Here is an 18145-nt window from a genome sequence, read left to right as displayed (position 1 = left end):
GCCACAAGGAATCAGTAATAGGTTTGATTGTGTTTAAAATGACCATTTTAGGGGTGCCTGGGTGGCTCAGGACCGACTCTTGGTTTCAGCTCAGGTCATGATTTCATGGTTTGTGGGTTCCAGCCCCACATTGGGCTCTGTGCTGACAGTGGGGAACCTGCTTGGGATTCTCTCTCTCCCTCTCTGCCCCTCCCCTGCTCTCTCTGTCAAAATATGTAAATAAACTTAAAAAAAATAAAATTAAAACTGCCATTTTGCCCAAGCTTATCATGACGCTCTGCTGTGAGGAAAACTCTTTGCTAACATGATCTCTCTTCATCTTCAAAACGACTCTGAATGGTAAGATATCATTATCCTCATCGTACCCATGGTGACTTGTGGGACATGACAATCTGAGAAGATGAGGTATCATGAGCCCTCATGAAAGGCACAAGTGGCAGCTTGGGCAGTGGGGTGGTCCAGCCCATTCAGGACAGTGACCCCTGTATTTGCTCATGATCAAAGTGCAGAATGCCATCCAGACAAATCTGGCTCAGATCAGGGCTATTGTCTCTGTGACTCTGAACAAGTTATGTAACCCCTCTGAGTCTGTTTCCTCCTCTACAGAACAGGAGAAATAATACTTCGCAAGTCTAAAGGTGATAACGTATGTAAACATATGTATGCAAATGCTTAGCCCAGCAGTTGGCACGTAGGAAGGGCTCAACAACTTGACCTGATAACTATAGAACATTCTACTCAACAAACAGAATATACTTTCTTTTCAAGCACACATGAAACATTTTCTAGAGTAAATGATATGCTAGGCCGTGAAACAAATGTCAGTAAAATTTAAAATAATGAAGTCATACAAAGGTTGTTCTATAACCAGAGGAATTAAATTAAATTAAACAACAAGAAAAAATTTGAAAGCCCCCCAAATATTTGGAAATTTAACTAGATACATCTAGAGGTGCCTGAGTGTCTCAGTTGGGTGTCTGACTCTTGATTTTGGGTCAGTTCACGATCTCACAGTTTGTGAAATCGAGCCCTGCATTGAGCTCCACACTGAGTAGGGAACCTGCTTGGGATTCTCCCTCCCTTTCTCTGCCCCTCCCCTGCTCTCTCTTTCTCTCTCTCTCTCTCTCAAAATAAATAAATAAACTTAAAAAAAAACAAACTATACACATCTAAATAACGTTTGGGTCAAAGGAACAAATCACATGGGCAATTAGAAAAGATCTTGAGTTGAATGAAAATGAAAACAATATTTATAGCATGCAGCTACAGCCGTGCTCAGAGGGAGTTTTATAGCTTTTCAAGTGCTCAGTATCAGTAATCATCAGGGAAATGCAAATTAAAACCATAAAGGGATACCACTGCATGCATACTGGTATGGCTATAATCCAAAAGACTGACAGTGCTCAGTGTTGGTGAGGGTATGGAGAAAACGTAACTTTCATACATTGCTGGTGGGAATGTACAATGATCCAGTCTCTTTGGAAAACAGTTTGGCGGTTTCTTAAAAAGTTAAACACATTATATGATTAACCAGCAGTTCCGCTCCCAGGTATCTACTCCAGAGAAGTGAAAAACATGTGTTCACATAAAGGCTATTTGAATTTTACAGTACTAGTATTTATATTAGTTCCAAACTGGGGGCACTCCAAATGTCCACCACTGGTGAATGGATAAAATGTGGTATATCCATATTATAGAATACAATTCAGCAATAAAAAAGAATGAACTATTGAGATATGCAGCAACATGGATAAGCTCCAAACATTACACTAAAAAAAAAAAAAAAAAAAAAAAGCAAGACACAAAAGACTACATTTTGTATGATTCTATTTATATGGAATTTCTAGGAAAAGTAAATCTACAGAGACAGAAAGCATATCAGTGGAAGTGGGAATTGACTTCAAACAGGCACAGAAGAACATTTTGGACCAAGAAAAAATTTTTTATTGAGGGGTTGTGTGATGGTTGCACAAACTGTATAAATTAGTAAAAAAAAATTATTGAACTTTACACTTACATTAAATTCAATTAAGTGAATTCTGTAAATTATACCTCAACAAAACTATTTTTTAAAGTTTATGTATTTATTTTGAGAGAGAGAGAGCACACAAGCAGGGGAGGGGCAGAGAGAGAGGGAGAAGAGAATCCCAAGCAGGCTCCGTGCAGTCAGTGCAGAGCCCAATGCAGGGCTCGAACCCACCAGCCGAATCCACAAACCATGGGATTGTGACCTGAACCGAAATCAAGAGTCAGATGTTTACCCAAATGAGCCACCCAGGTGCCCCTCAGCAAAACAATTTAGTTTTTTTTTCTTAATGTTTATTTACTTTTGAAAGAGAGAGAAAGCACAAGCAGGGGAGGGACACAGAGAGAGGGAGAGACACAGAATCCGAAGCAGGCTCCAGGCTCTGAGCTGTCAGTGCAGAACCAGATATGGGGTTTGAATTCACAGACTGCGAGATCATGATCTGAGCTGAAGTCGGACTTAACCGACTGAGCTACCCAGGCACCCCAACAAAACTATTTTAAAGCAAAGGTAAGGATCTCTACCCTCCAAAGGAAGCAACCCTAAAACCAAAGATGATTGATTCTAAGAAATGTCTCCAAACTTTTCTCAGTTCTCTGATGTTAAGAGAGGCCTGGGGTACCTTAAAAAAGGAGAATTCCTAGAGTCTTCCTAGAAAAATCCCAACCATTTGACCCATAGATTCAGAAGTGTAATTATGAAACCCATCAAATACCGAAGACTATAAGGAAAGAAGTTGTTGCTGAAGATCCCTCAAAAGAATTGACTTATCCTGTGTAGCAGAGACTGCCAGCTGTCCCACAATACACATTTTCCCCTTTGTCCATAATAATTGAATTTTTAGCTGAATGCACAGTTACTCAGAATGAGAACCACAGTTTCAGCCTGCCTTGCAGTGAGGTTTGACAATGTGGCTAAGTTCTGGCCAATGTGCATGAGTACAGCAAGGCGTGCAAAACATCCATGCTATGTCCTTCAAGGATAGAGGCTTGTCCTTCTTTTCCCCATTCCATCTGGCTAGAGCCATCTTGGATTGTAGGATAGCAGAGCAGAAAGACTAAAAAGGTCTGAGCCCCTGAGAAGTCAATACAGAGGAGATATCATACCATGCCAGGTTTTTCCATGAGGAAGAAAGAAATATCTGTCATGTGTAATCCACTGTTAATTTTGATGTCTGTGACATGCAGCTGAAACTATATCCTATAAATAAGAATATGATCTGTTGTATACAATCCAGAGGCTATCGAGTGAGGGCAGTTATTTCCAAATGTATATATTAATCATTCAGAAGTAAAGAAGAATGGGAGGGAGGGAGGCAGGAGAGGAGGGAAGGGGAAGAAAGAGAGAAAGAGAGAGAATCACAGAGAGATCTCTATCCAGCCTTGATATCTGGAGCATTTTCCTGCTGAGCAACAAAGAGACCAGTATATACCTAGGAAGGATGGTTGAGACTGGCAAACTTCTCTTTCTTCATGAAAAGGAGAACAGAAGACAATATGAGAAATTCCAGGAACCACTGAAGCCATTCTGCTCTTTCAGTCTCCTGGTTCCAGGTCTGAGCCCAGAGCTCATGAAAACCCCCCATAAAGAAGCACCTTAGGCCCTACTCCTCTGTCTTTTGGAAACTTATCCCCCTCCTTGTTTTCCCAGGTGCTTACTTCTACAGCTACTTGTCAATGGCTTCCTTCTTTTTCTAGTTCTCAGTAAGACTCTGCCAGATAATTCAGGGAGACAGAGGTCCAAAGTCCAAGAAATTAGGTGGATTCAGAAGGGACAAAGGACATTTAGGAAAGATCAGAAAAAGAACCACCTTTCCCCATAAACTGCTATGGCTCCCCATTGCACAGAAGACAGACTGCTAGTTCTCTAGCTTGGCCTGTGACTCCCCGTCTCCATTATCTGACTCCATCTCTCCTTTTCAAAGTTTTTCATATACATTACCTCATGGATGCTTTACCACAGCTCCTTGGAGGAGGCATTATTATTCCTACTTTATTGGGAAAGACATTGAATCACTGAGGAATTAGTTACCTAAGGTCATACAGAGTGGAGCCAGATTTTTTTTACAGGTATCTGGATTCCAATTCCCACACTCCATTGCACCGGAGTGTGTAGGAGTTATGAGCAAAGACCTTGAACGTGGATGAGCAAGACCCATTCAAAAATGTTCAAGTGATCTGGGGCAAAAGCAAATTCCTTTAAATAGGACATGAGGTATGTAAAAGAATTTTGTAAAATTATGAAGTTCTGTACAAAGGTAACTTATTATTAAATAGTTTGTACTTATACGAAGCATGTTTATAGGCTCATGGTTACATACCATAGAGTGTGACTAAGTAGAATTACCTGCTGTCTTAGATCCAGATCACTGTTCTTTTCTGTCAGAGTAGATAATTAAGAGCAAATTTTATAACTTGTTAGTGTCTCTCTCTTATTTAGTAGGCTGGTGTCATCTTCTCATGGGACTAGTACTTGGAATAAGAGGACATCTAGAGGAAGAGAAGTTATATCATTCCTCTGTCCCCACATACTCCTTCACCCACTGGGTGGCTTCAGTGTTGCTCTCTTAGTGACATCTAGGACGACTGCCTCCAGCCTCTCTGACGTCTGGCCTCTCAGCTGCTGGATCCTCTTCTCCTGACACGCAGCCCACACCCTCAAGCCTCACAGGTCATGCTGTCTGGCCAGCAGGTTCCCAAAGCCCAAGTCACACATCGCAATTAAGTCACAGTTGTCTTGGAGGTGGCTAACCCATCGCCTGCCTCTCTTGGTACAGGAGCAGAAGGTGGTGGAGCCAAATGGGGGGAGGGTACTCCTCATTCTTCACGAGGAGAAATTCAGACCTCTCCTTTGCTGGCAAATTTAGAAGAGCTGGCATTCCCCTCCTTATTTCAAAGCCTTCTTGAAATTACACAAGACAGTGGATTACACAAGACTTCTAAGTGGAGTCTCAATTCTGCCCTGGAAATTGTTTACTTGCAGTTTATTTTCATGTCCTAGTTGAAACTTGAAGCCCTGACTATTAAAACACACACATACACAATTTAAAAAATCCTTATACTTCCTGCTCCTCTGCCAGAAATTCCTAAAGCAACATTTTGTTTGTTGTTCCAAGTTTGGCATTACAATTCTCTGTGTCCATTTGTTCTGATCCAGATGCAGTGTTTATACTTTTGTTGTTCAAGAATGTCTCAAATGATCTGGCCAGGCAATAGTTCAGGGACCAGCCAGCCCCATAATATTTTGGATTGTGTTCTCTCCTCCCACCTCCCCTCACTTTTGGGTTGGGGTTCATTGGAGATCAGAGAGCTTGCTGAGCCTCAGGCATGTCCTATAGAAGAGGAGGTCATGGAGGGCAGAGGCTCCTCCACCTTCACAGGGAAAGAGCCAGAAGACAGGCCCAAGCCAGGCTGGTTAGGAGAGGTTTCAGAAGGTTCATGGAAAAAGAAGCAAGCCTCAATCAGAGCTGCTGGCTAGAAAACCCTGCTGCAAATTGTGTACAGAGATGTACCCTGAGTTGAAATAAGCAATGACACATTCAAAGAATAGGATTTTAGAACTTGAAGGACTTGCTCTGCCGGTTGCTCATAGAGTATGTGATTATTCTCTTCGGGCCTCTAGTTTCCTCTCATTAAAACTGGAACCCATGAAGGTTCTTGTACAGGTTAAAGTGTTTAGAACAGTGCCTGGCATATAGTAAGCACTGGGTAAGCGTGCGCCATTGCAGTGTGTGGGGAATCACAGGTGCTTGGATCCCAAACACCACTCACCAGCTGTGTAATCGTGTGCAAATCACTAACTTTTCTGAAGCTTCCTCCTCTATACAATAGAGGTAACCTCATAGTGCTTGTTATGGAGATTGAATGAAAATTAAAACACTAAGCACTTAAAACACTTAGTGCTTGGGACTGAGTCCTGTCCAAGAAAGGCTAATTATTTCTATTTCTGTTATCTTATTGGTACGTTTCTCTCATCATCTCTAGTCTTGTTCCTCTTGTATCCCTCCAACCAGGTTCATTCCAACTAATTCCCCAAAGGCAGTAAAAGTGATCTTCTTTAAAAATAAGTAACCTCAAAACAAATCTATAAGGACACAAAGCACACCAGTGGTTGTCTGGAGCCAGGGCAGAAAGGAGGATGGGTTAACCCCAAAGAGGCACCAGGGAGATTTTTCTGGATACGAGAAACGTCCTATATCCTGACTGGTGGTGGTTGCACAGGTATATTCCTAAGTCAAAACTCATCAAACTTTATAGTTAAAGGGGTGCATTTTGTTTAATATAAATTTTGCTTCAATAACATTGGTTTAAAAAAATGGTAAGCAGCTTCCCTCGTCATCCATTATATTACTACATTTTCTCTTCTTTTTTTTTAATGTTTATTTATTTTTGAGAGAGAGAGAGAGACAGCACTAACAGGAGAAGGGCAGAGAGAGAGGGAGACAGAAGATCTGAAGTGGGCTCCACACTGACAGCAGAGAGCCCAATACAGGGCTCGAACTCACAAGTCCTGAGATCATCACCTGAGCCGAAGCTGGACTCTCAACAGACTGAGCTACCCAGGGGACCCTCCTCCTCCTCCTCCTCCTTCTTCTTCTTCTTCTTCTTCTTCTTCTTCTTCTTCTTCTTCTTCTTCTTCTTCTTTTATTTATTTACTTTGAGAGAGAGAATGAGCTGGGGAGGGAGAGAGAGAGAGAGAGAGAGAGAGAGAGAGAGAGAATCCCAAGCAGGCTCCACACTGCCAATGTGGAGCCCGATGTGGGACTTGAACTCATGAACCTCGAGATCATGACTTGAGCTGAAATCAAAAGTTGGACACTTAACCGACTGAGTCACCCAGGAGCTCCACTACATTTTCTCTTCTCAATGGCATTTATTACCATATAAAATTCTCATTCATTTTTTTTAATTTTTTTTTTTTTTTTTTTGTCTATTGCCCAATTCCTCCACCCCATCAAAATATAAACTGCTTGGAGGAAGGACTTGGTCTCGTCCACCACTCTAACTCCAGCATCTAGAACTATGCCTGGAACACAGTAGGAACACGATAAATTCTTTTTGACAGAATAACTGATTAAAATCCTTCAGTAATTCCGCCTCCAAATTATATACTGATTTTATCCATTCTCATCATCCCCTCTACTACCACTTTAACCTATGGTACCATTGTTTCTTGCTTGGATTATGCAATAGTCCCGTTTCTTCCACCACTGCCCCCTCATTTAAGTCTCCACAGAGCCCCCTTCCAAAATTTAAATCAGGTCACATTACTTCCCTACTTAAAATCCAATCAAAACGTGGGGCACCTGGGTGGCTCAGTTGGTTAAGCATCCAACTCTTGATTTTGGCTCAGATCAAGATCTCGAGGTGAGTTTGAGCCCTGCATCAGGCTCTGCACTGACAGCATGAAACCTGCTTGGGATTCTCTGTCTCCCTCTCTCTCTCTCTGTCCCTCCCCTGCTTGTGCTCTCTCTCAAAAATAAATAAATAAACCTAAAAAAAGAAAAATATCAAAACAAAACAAAAACATGTGAAGATAATTTGATTAAGAGGCTGAATAAGTGAATAAGGAAAGAAAAGCCAATTTAAAACTTCAGGAAGGGGCACCTAGAAAAGGGGTCTTTGCAGAGATAATTAAGTTTTCATTTTGTTATTTTCAAGTTCAGTCAGATGTTGAAGAGGCACAAATTAAAGACATTTTAATTTTATGGGTGCTTGGTGACTCAGTCGGTTAAGCATCTGACTGGCTCAGGCCATGATCTCACCGTTTGTGAGTTCGAGCCCTGCATCCGGTTCTGTGCTGACAGCTCAGAGCCTGGAGCCTGCTTCAGATTCTGTGTCCCTCTTTCTCTGCCCCTCCCCGACTGTGCTCTGTCTCTGTCTCAAAAATAAATAAACATTAAAAAAATAAATAATTAATTAAAAGAGACATTTTAATTTTAAAAATTCACATTTGACCTTTATTACATGACCCTGCCTCAAGATCAAAGAAATCTTTTCAATAGAACTGCACAAATGCTTTGAAGTTCAAGGTGTTTTTTTTTAAATTTAGTTTCATGGCTTGACAATGTAACTAATGTCAAAATGTATTCTTCAAAACTATAACTCTACTTTGGGAATCTGAACACCCGAGTTTTGTCTTGGCCACCATGCTGGGAGGCCTTGGGCAGGTCACTTCTTCTGAGTGTTCAATACTGCTGTGGAGCCGGCTGTGGTTCCCAAGTGCCAAAGACATTGGAATCATTACCTTGTTACAAACACAGATTTCTGGGCCCCATCCCAAGCTACTAAATCAGATTTTCTAACATTGAGGCCAGGAGTCTGTATTTTTAATTAACCAGATGATTACAATGTACAGTTTGGGAACTACTGAATTAGATGACCTCTCAGGTTCCTCATAGTTCTAAAAATTTGATTTTCTGGGGGCGCCTGGGTGGTGGGTTGAGCATCCAACTCTTGATTTTGGCTCAGGTCATGATTCCAGGGTAGTGGGATAGAGCCCTGCACTGGGCTCTGTGCTGAGCATGGAGCTTCTTGTGATTCTCTCTTTCTCTCTCTCTGCCTCTTCCCCATTCACACTCACATACTCTCTATAAAAAAAATAATAATTTTCTGGTTTCTGTTTCTTCTATCACTGGTTGTCCCATCTCTGCTACTAGATATTGTGCTAAAACACAAAGCCACAAAACAAACAATAAAAAACCAAGACCATGATTTAATCATCTCTACATCCTTCTGGCACCTACATAGTGCCTGGTATCTTATAGGCATACAATAAATATTTGAAAAATTAACCAATGATGATTAAATAAATGAATGTTATTTTATGTGGATCCCAATCACCGATGAACAGATAAATTTATATAGAGAGAAAATATAAACTTTTACCTGATATAATCTTGCACTCCCTGTCTGCCCTAGTACATACTTCAAATAATGGGTTGTGGGAATGAAGCTAATGCATATTGAGAGATCAATAGGAAAGTGGTTGAGATGCTTCCATGAGCTTGATTATCCTGCAATATTTCGCAGTGGTGGTGATAACTGAGAGAGTCTCATGATTCCGCAGGAGCTTGTTTTCCTCCCCTTGACATTTCCAGGTCCAGAAAAAGCCATATCCTTAATGGGTGACAGATGTTCTTGGGGCCATGCTTCAGGTCTTTGCACCTGCAGCTTTCTGTGGGGCCCCAGTGAATGGGAAGAGGCACTTGTCTTCTGCTGGAAGTTATCCAATATTTCCCTGGCAGTGGGTGTCAGCCAAGCAAAGTGAACCCCGATTGCCTAACACCACCTCTTGTGACCCAGCAGTTCCTTCTGCCATACCCCTCCCTCCTCCACACTCCACTAACCACCTGGACTTCCCCAGCTCAGACACTGTCTGCTGGCCTGGGAAGGTACCGGCTCAGGATGAAATCTGTCACGGGAGTGGGCAATTTAGCCAATGGCACGTAGAGGAGTTTGGCATCCAGGCCAGGGTTGTAGCGGATACGGGGGCTCCGGGAAACAATGGCGTGCTCCATGCTGTCGGTGACTTCTCTGATCCTTGGCTCTGCCAACTGCATCATGTTTTTTAACTTCTCAGTATCTGAGGGTACAAGAGGGGGCAGAAATCAAAGGCTCTGTTGCTCTTCACAAAAGATGGTTTCTTCTGAATTCTATCCAAGCTTCCTTTCCATCAGATCCAACATTTCAGGCAGATCTACCACACCCTCCAGGTTGTCCCTTACATGAACACCCTGTCAATAATCCTATTTCTCTTCCTGAATTCAAAAACTGTGTGTTGAATTCCTACTAGCAATCAGAAGAACTGTGCCCAGTTCTGCCACTTACTGGTTGTGTGACTTTGAGCTGAAACTTCCATCATCTATAAAATGGGAATAATAATACCTGCTCTAAAGAATAATAAAGATGAATAATAGCAGGGTAGACAGTGAAGCAGGACAGAAAAGAAAGCAAGTGTATATAAGTGCATGAGAAAAATTGGAAGAAAATAAGTAAAATTACTCTCTGGCTTGTGGGATTCTTAGTCACTGGAGGCTGTTTTGTTTTGTTTTGTTTTGTTTTTTCTCCTACACAGGTCTCAGAGTTACCATATTTTCTACAAAGTCATGCAAGAAAGAAAATGTTATTAAAAAATAGTAACGCTGGGATGACTGGCTGGCACAGCTGGTGGAACACACGACTTTTGATCTTGGGGTTGTAAGTTCAAACTCCACATTAGGTGTGGAGAGTACTTAAAAAAAAATTGTAACACTGCCCTTGCCTTGGTCATTAGGCCATTATGGGGCTCAAATGATCTAAGGCACAGGCAGATACATTGTAAGTCTCTAACAAATGTGAGGGGCTGTTCTGTTAGCATTGCGTACATGGGTATGAAGATGGGTGTGAGGCATCTGAGTGGTCCAAGTCTGCCAAGGCTCACAACACAAATAGACAAACCTCATGGTACACTTACCGGCCCTGATGTACAACTTTGCCCCAGGACTCTGGGATGGGGGCAGGTCACTGGGACTCATACTTCAACGAGAGCCCCAAGAACTCCAGAAGGAAATGGTGCCTGAGAGTCAGGCATCCCAATAAGGGATTAAAACTTGAAAACAAAAGGAGAAATAGCTGGTCCAAATTTGGGGATGGTCTAGGGAGACAGAGAATTCACCTCTCCATGCAAGAATGTGGTGAGCAGTTGATGAAGGTGGGACAGTGTGGTTTAAGTACCCTCACCTCCAACTCCAATGAACCCCCTTTGTGTTTCCTAGAGAGAAAACTACTATAGTGAAGCAGCTGTGCTCTTAACTTCTCTGTACTCATGTCAGTACATTTTCACCTGTGCACCTGCCTAATAATATGTCAGGAGGCAGGTGCCAGGAGTGGGGAACGTCCCTGGGCAGCATCTCCCCTACCACCACTCTCCCCGCAAAGGCTACTGTTCTGAGCAGTTGTGCCCTTGGCTTCTATTCTCAAATCCCAGCCTGCCACTAGTTGTGTGACTTTGGGTCCTTAACCCCTCTGAGCCTCCATCCCATTATCTGTGAAATGAAACGAGTCAGTGATCCCCAAGATCTCACTGTTCCTCTCAGAGACTCGTCTCCCTCCCAGAGAACTCACAGATGTGGAAGTAGTCCTCTCCGTAGCTGTCCCGGGTCTCCTGAGGCAACCGCTCCCACAGCTTTCGCATGCGGGAAACCATGCCTTCCTTGCCCAGGATGGATGTTCGATAGTTCCCCGGCTCAATGATGCTGACTTTCACCCCAAAGTAGTGGAGCTCACGCCTGGGAAAGAAGAGTTGGACTCAGTCTGGGGCACTACGATGACAAAGGATCATCAGGCACAGTCACTTCTGATCTCTACAGGGGCTTATTTCCCCGGAAACCTGGAGGTGCTTCCCTCCACCCCTGTGCCAGGCCAGGCATTGCCTTCATGCAAATCAGGGCCTCAGCCCTTGCCCAAGCAGTTTGCATTAGCAAACCCAGCAGGAAGGAAGTCAACAGAGAAATCTAGACCAAAGCCCTGCCTCCCACCAGGTTCACCCACTCAGCCTCATACTCAACACCCACGTGGCAAAGGAGTGAGGGGGTCTGGGTAAGGCCTGAATCCTCCTTTGAGAGTCTCCCAAGAGCATATCTGCCTCCAGGCCTCTCTGTCTGCATCAAATACTCTCCTTTCTACCCTCATAGGCCCAAACATAGTTCTACTTACTTCGAGACAGCTGAAGGGAATACAGGAAGACAGCCTCCTATCACCACCCTACCTGTTCTCCTCATCCCTTCTCCTGGTCCTTGGGGAAGGCTCCCTGAGGACTAGCCCTCTTCCTGCTACTGTGTTAGCTCCCTCCCTCCAGAACTCCCTTGCCCACATGCTGCCCTCCCCAGCTCTCTCTTCCTGAGGTGAAATCCCCAGGACTCCGACCCAGAGTGGTTTGGCACCAGGGCCCAGTCACCTGATGCTGTCAGAGAAGGCCTCGACGCCAAACTTGGAGACGCAGTAGCCACCACCGATGATAGCCACGCGACCACCAGAGCTGGACATGTTGATGACCCTGCCCCGGGCTTTTTTGACCATGGGCAGCATGTGGAGGGTCACTTCGATCAGTCCCACCAGGTTCACATTGATCACCTTCACAAAGTCCTCCTTCGTCAGCCATTCATTGGGCCCACTGGGCAGGCCTACACCTGCATTGTTCACCAGGGCCCAGAGGCCTGGGGGCGTGATGGGAGGGAGAGAGAACCACACAGAAATCATTAGCATCTCTGGAAAATCATCAGTGTCCACCACCCACCAGCCCAGGGCTTCTGAGGATGTTCGAGCAGGTGCACAAGGCACAAGAAGGCAGGCTGGTGGCATGTGATGGGGAGCTATGACAGCCCAAAGGAAGATATGCCTTTTACTAATTAGTTTTCCCCAAAGGGGCACTTTTTATGATTCACACAGACTGTCACTGTGCTAGCTGGGGCCCTGTACCAGCTACAGTCCAGGCTTTAGCTAATAGCACCTAAGCTATTAGCTCTGGGAAGAGAGAGATAATTTTCATACCAATGAATTAATGGTTGAAGTCTTGCCCTTATCATGCTTCCCCCTCTCTATCCACCTAAGTGTAAGAAACCGACTCCATTTCACACATTATTAAAATGAGTTCATCCATTCACACATTCATCCATTTATCTACTCATATATCTATTCTCTGTCAGTGAAGGTGCTGGGGATGTAAAATGAACAAGATAGATATTGTCCCTCAAGGAGCTCACAAACCAGAGAGGAAATAAATAATATTCATAAATGTGTAACACATTTAAATAAAACAATCATGAAAAAAATGTAATAAGGGCTCTCTTTCAAATATTTAATTTGAGTTGAGTTGGTACAAATGGAGAGAAATAATGCTAAGTATTGTCATTCAACTCTGCAGGAACCCACACCTGAAGATCCTTAAGTTCCAGTTCTATTTCTACCTTCAGCCTTGGACAAGTCACTTCCTCTCTCTGGGCCTCAGGTCCTTTATCGACTGGCCAGGACAGTTGCTTCCAGCCTGGGGTTTGCAATCCTGAGACCCTTCCAGGCTGAACCCCAGAACTGGCTCAGGAGATGCAGGGGAGGCTCAACTTCCATTTGTTTTACATGTCAAGCTTCCAAGTGAAATTCCACTTGGAGGAGGAGGTTTGATTCTAAAAACACATTGGAAAAGTCCTTAAAACGATTCCTAAGGACACCTTCCACCTTGACACCTTTGGTATCAAAGATTCCAAAAACCCCACTGCTCAGGTGCCTTGCCTTCCCTTCCCCTCCCCTCGTCCTCCCAGCTCACCTTGACTCCTGCAGCCCCAAGATACTCTTCCCAGCACAACTGCACTCTCTTCCAATAACTTGTCAGGATGTAAACACCACTCTTGGTCCACCCTCCTCCTATGCCTGGGGTCCACACACAAGCCATGTCCCTACTGTATCTTCCAGGACAGCCTTCCCTCAATATGAGGGAATAATTGTATATTATATATATAATATATATAGAGAGAGGAAGAGGGTCATGAGCTAAGAAATGCAGGCAACCTCTAGAAGCTGGGAGAGGCAATGAAATGAATCCTCTCCTAGAGCCTCCAGAATGAACACTGCTCTGTTGATACCTTGATTTTAGCTCAGTGAGACCCATTTTGGACTTCTGACCTCCAGAACTTTAAGATAATAAATTTGTGTTGTTTTAAGCCACTACATTTTTGTGTTAATTTGTTAGAACAGCAACAGGAAACTAATATACCCAGTGACTCATTAACACAAGTGGCTCACAGCTAAATGTAGGGCAAGGCAGCCTATTGAGAAAAGAGACTGACTCTCGCTGAATTATTCATTAATTAGTTCATTCAACAAAAATTTATTGAGCACCGTACTAGATGCCAGACACTATTCTGTACTAAGGATCTATAAAAGAAAAGAGACAAAAAGCCCTGCCCCCCGCCCCATCCTAGGAACCTTTATTCTAGCAGGGGAAACAAACAATGAATAAGAAAAATAAGTAAAATATATGGAATATTAGATAGTGGTAAATGCTAAGGAGAAAAATCAAGCAGAGAGTTACTGTTTGGCCCTTCCTGGGCCCCAGGGCTCTCCAGCCCCCAGACCAGTTCCCTTAGGAGCCAGGACTTCCTCCAGGCTGCTGTTCCACAACAGAGCCAGCCTGTTTCTCCTGCTCCTGTGCCCATGCCCTGCATGCAGGAAGCTTCCCGGGCAGGTTTGCATGTAGTCCTGGGCCAGCCCAGCCAGCCCACGGCCTCCTTTCCCAATAGGAGCGGTCACGCTGATGTCATCACTTACATTGAGGTCAACCCAATACCCACCATGATGTGAAGGAAGAGGACAGATCTCTGTCTCCCCTGCCTTCCAGTTTGACACAATCAAGGAGAGCAAATGTCCCTGCTCAGGGAGTCCAACCTCCTGTCCCCTCTTCCCTCTCCCCAGCCCACTCCCAGTAAGAAAGGTGCTCACATTTCAGTTGGAACTGATGGTTAGGACTACCTAAATCCCAGAGAGGCAACTCCCATCTTTAGAGGTTTGGACATACAGAACAAGTCTTCCCTCTCCCACATCCTCTGGCAACCTTCCCCCATCCCTCTGAGTCTCTAGCAGAAAAAAACTTCCTTGGGAAATCACCCCTTTTGTGTGAACAGACCAAACTAAGCAACAGTTTCCAAACCCACTGAGCCAAAGCCCCAGCCCCTTTCTCTACATCACCTCTCCTACTACATCTGAACAACACTGTCCCTGATCACTGTCAGATGCCTAGAAGAGAAAGACAGAAGAATAAACTAAGAAGGCCAAAGAATGCAATTTGCCCCACCTTGCTCACCCACTTGGTCCCTCACCCACTGGGCCGCTGCCTTTATACTCTCAGTCTTGGTGACATCCAATAGGGTGGTCTGCAGTCGGTAAGAGGTATCCTGCTGAAGCTTCTGGGCCCCTTCCTCAGTGAGGCAAGCAGCCAGCACCCGCATGCCTCGATCAACCAGCTGCCTGGCCAGCAGGTTCCCGAAGCCCGAGTCACAGCCTGTGATGAAGACATACTTGTCTGAGAGGTTGCGGACCAGATTGCAGTTCTTGAACCATCGATACATAAAGGAGAGATCCGTGATAGCTGCCATAGGGCAAGAGGATGCTGGTGGCCAAGAAGTATTGGGCTCAGGAGACAGCTGGAGAGGCTGGTCTTCTGAGCCCCAGCTGGCAGTCTGCTGAAAGCCACTGAGAAGAGCTTTCTTCCACTGGCAACAGACAGGGCTCCTGGATGAGCCACTTTATAATTTCTATAGGTGGATGCATCACCATACCAATTAGCCTAGATGCAAGAAATTCAAGTCCAACCTGAAGCCTTGTGACCTCAGACAGTACTGGTGGCTGCCTCTCGCTCTCCCCCAGCCCTGATAGGTGAAGCTGCCAAGGATAGGAAAGACCCCGTTGGTGATGCTGATGCTGAGAGGTGGCTCACCTGGGTGGTCTGAGCAGGCCAGGTGAGAAAGGAGGACTCAGCCCAGAGAGCATCCCTGGGAATCTCCCACCTCTGGCCCAGGGATCAAAATCATTTGTCATGAGTTCAGACATGTAAATAAACTTAATTTTTATTTTCAGGCAAAAAAATTAAGACAAATTCATTAATGTAAAACAAACAGAATTGGCTTTGTGCCCCCCAAGTCCCAAAAGAAATGAGTTTCAAGTTACTGGCTCTTTGCAATTCTCTGTCTTTAGGTGAATCTCCATTATGAGAGATTAAGAAAAACAAAAGGTTTTCCCCAGGGTGGATGTGACTCCACTGAGGCCAGAGGCAGCAGAACCCTTCTGCAGGAAGGCTGCTTTTTTTCTTTTTAATTTCTTTTTTTTTTTAATTCAAGTTAGTTAACAGACAGTGTAGTATTGGTTTCCAGAGTAGAACCCAATGATTCATCATTTACATATAACACCCAGTGCTCATCTCAACAAATGCCCTCCTTAATGCCCATCACCCATCTAGCCCATCCCCGCCCCCCACCCCCACCCCCAGCCCTCCAGCAACCCTCAACTTGTTCTCTGTATTTAAGAGTCTCTTATGGATGGCCAGGGAGGCTGTTCCTGAAAGCAGAAAGATGGAGGGGCTCCGGGCCTGGGTCTTGGGAGGTGATACTCAAGTCACCAATGAGGAGCCCCCACTGCATTCCAGGCAGACCCAGCTCTCACCCTCACTTGGTGACCGGACAAATGGACAAAGTTAATGGCAGAAGACACATCAGCTCCCCCAGGGCTGGGCCCCCTTGGGCATTTCTTTCTACCTCGAGGGCTAAGCACACACTAGGGGATCTAGTAATCTGAGAAGGCCAGAGGGGATAGTGGAAGGAAGGGATTATGAAGTCAACTGACACAGTGGCTAATTGGATGTACAGAGGTAGGGGAGACCAGGAGTCAGGGGGATTTTAATATACTGGGGCTGATAACGGGTAGAACCACAAGTGGCAAGAGAATTCAGAGGCAGGAGATGAGAGAGTTCTGACATGAACATCATTGAGATGAGGTCCAGCCAGATGATAAGGGCAGGTCATGAGTTCCCTGGGCAGCTGCAGGAATGGCCTGGGGCCAACTCCTTGGCTCCAAGAAGAAGACTGGAATAAGAGACTTGGAAAAGTCTCAAGGTCAGGACTTGGAGGGGAGGGAGAAATTCCAGGAAATGGGGCAAAGAACTCACAAAAGTTAGGAGGGAAGCTGGTAAAGAAGAAGAAATAAGGAGATGAGACAGAGGAGCCTAAGATTCAGGGACAGAGGATGTTGGGGTCTATGGTGGCTCTTGAATAAACCTCTAGAGTCACCATTCCCCAAGATGAGCCTAGTCACCAACTCATCCCAAGGGACTGGCGGCCAGCCACCCACACCTTCCCTGTTCAAAGAGTCTGAAAGAAATGGGGCCACAAATTTCCTAGGGTGAAGAGACAAGGATGCATCTCTATGCTGTGTGCTATCTACCAAGGTTGGTAAGCTCCAGAATCAAATAAAGCAGGTGTCACCTCAAGAAAGACCAGAGAGGTTGGTCATTCTATAACAAGGGTGGTAGGAGTGAGAGGTAAGATCAAGGACACACCCCTGAGGTGCTGATCCAAACCCCGTGTGGGACAGAGGTGGGAAGCAGTGGAAGCAAACCCCAACTATGGCATTCCAAGCCCAAGGCACAACGCATACACTCAGTCTGGGAGGCACCTCCTAACTCTGCCCTCTGGGTAAGTGGACAGGGAAATTTTGGCTAGGGGAAGCCAGACAAGGTCACTCAAGGGCTGAAGAGCCCCAGGGGTATCCCAATCCTTGAGAAGACAGGTGACATCCAGGGATTGTCTATGGATTTAGAAAGGGATGACTTGGAACTGCTCCAACACAGGACCAGGCCTGACCCATGATCGCATGGGCCTCTCTGCTGACTGATGGTCAAGGAAATGCTCTCCTGGGTTCAAACTCCCAACACCCAAAAAAGCAGGTCACACAGTGGAGGGCTGCAGGACCACACAGAAGGGTTCTTTCCCTAGGGCTAGAAATGCCCCACTCTCAGATGACAGGTCTCCCTGCTGTGTGGGCACCTGAGGCTGACAGGTCAGGCTGGTGGTTGAACTCCACCCACATGTCTGTTCACTAGTATCCTCAGCAGAGAGGGGCCTTCAGCTCCTCCAGGCCATCCCCAGCCCCTACTACAGGGTGAGAATGAATGACACTGCCACATCTGACCTCGCTTTCTGTTTTCACCAAAAACACTGATATTCTACAGTATCAGGTCCCCCTAAGGTCTCCATAGCCTCAGTTTGAAACTGAGGGAAGAAAATTAAGGCACCTGATGAGGCAGCTCCCAGCACCAATTTGTCCTCAGCCCAGGAATCTACATCGCTTTGTACAATGCGTTCTCTGTTCAGTTCATACTCAGAACATCATCAGAACAGTGGAGATGTAGAGAGTTGTGGTCTTGGGAAATGCTGGGTAATTAAGGGAACCCCTGCCTAGTTTATAGTAGGTGCTCAACAAAGGTTAGCAGAAAACAACAGACTGGGGTCCAGAAGTGACTCTTACTGTCCTCCACCATAGGGTGTGAGAAAGGGGATCTGGGCTGGGGAACCTGGGGATGGCTGCAGATGGGGGGCAT

The 18145-nt window shown here is 45.1% G+C and overlaps 1 protein-coding gene across 1 annotated transcript; it reads right to left on the bottom strand.

Moving 5' to 3' along the window:
• Positions 1-8720: 8720 nt before the first annotated feature.
• SDR9C7 (short chain dehydrogenase/reductase family 9C member 7) lies at positions 8721-15288 on the bottom strand. Its single transcript, XM_025926731.2, has 4 exons — positions 14849-15288; positions 11963-12221; positions 11131-11294; positions 8721-9610 (listed from the first exon to the last, which is right to left on the bottom strand). The coding sequence occupies exons 1-4, from the start codon at positions 15147-15149 to the stop codon at positions 9393-9395; spliced, it is 942 nt and encodes a 313-aa protein (XP_025782516.1). The 5' UTR covers positions 15150-15288; the 3' UTR covers positions 8721-9392.
• Between the last annotated feature and the right edge of the window lie 2857 nt (positions 15289-18145).

Source organism: Puma concolor, chromosome B4 (genome assembly GCF_028749965.1).
Source record: "Puma concolor isolate L17-30 chromosome B4, mPumCon1.1.hap2, whole genome shotgun sequence".
NCBI classification, from domain to species: Eukaryota; Metazoa; Chordata; class Mammalia; order Carnivora; family Felidae; genus Puma; species Puma concolor.
Note: the sequence above shows the minus strand (reverse complement) of the source record. Positions and strands in the feature narration are given on the sequence as shown.

Coding starts and splice junctions, on each gene's coding strand:
- SDR9C7 (XM_025926731.2), bottom strand. CDS start 15,149: ATGGCAGCTATCACGGATCTCTCCTTTATGTATCGATGGTTCAAGAAC. Junction 11,295..11,962: donor GCCTTCTCTGACAGCATCAG/GTGACTGGGCCC, acceptor CTTCTTTCCCAG/GCGTGAGCTCCACTACTTTG. Junction 9,611..11,130: donor AGAGGACTACTTCCACATCT/GTGAGTTCTCTG, acceptor TTGTACCCTCAG/ATACTGAGAAGTTAAAAAAC.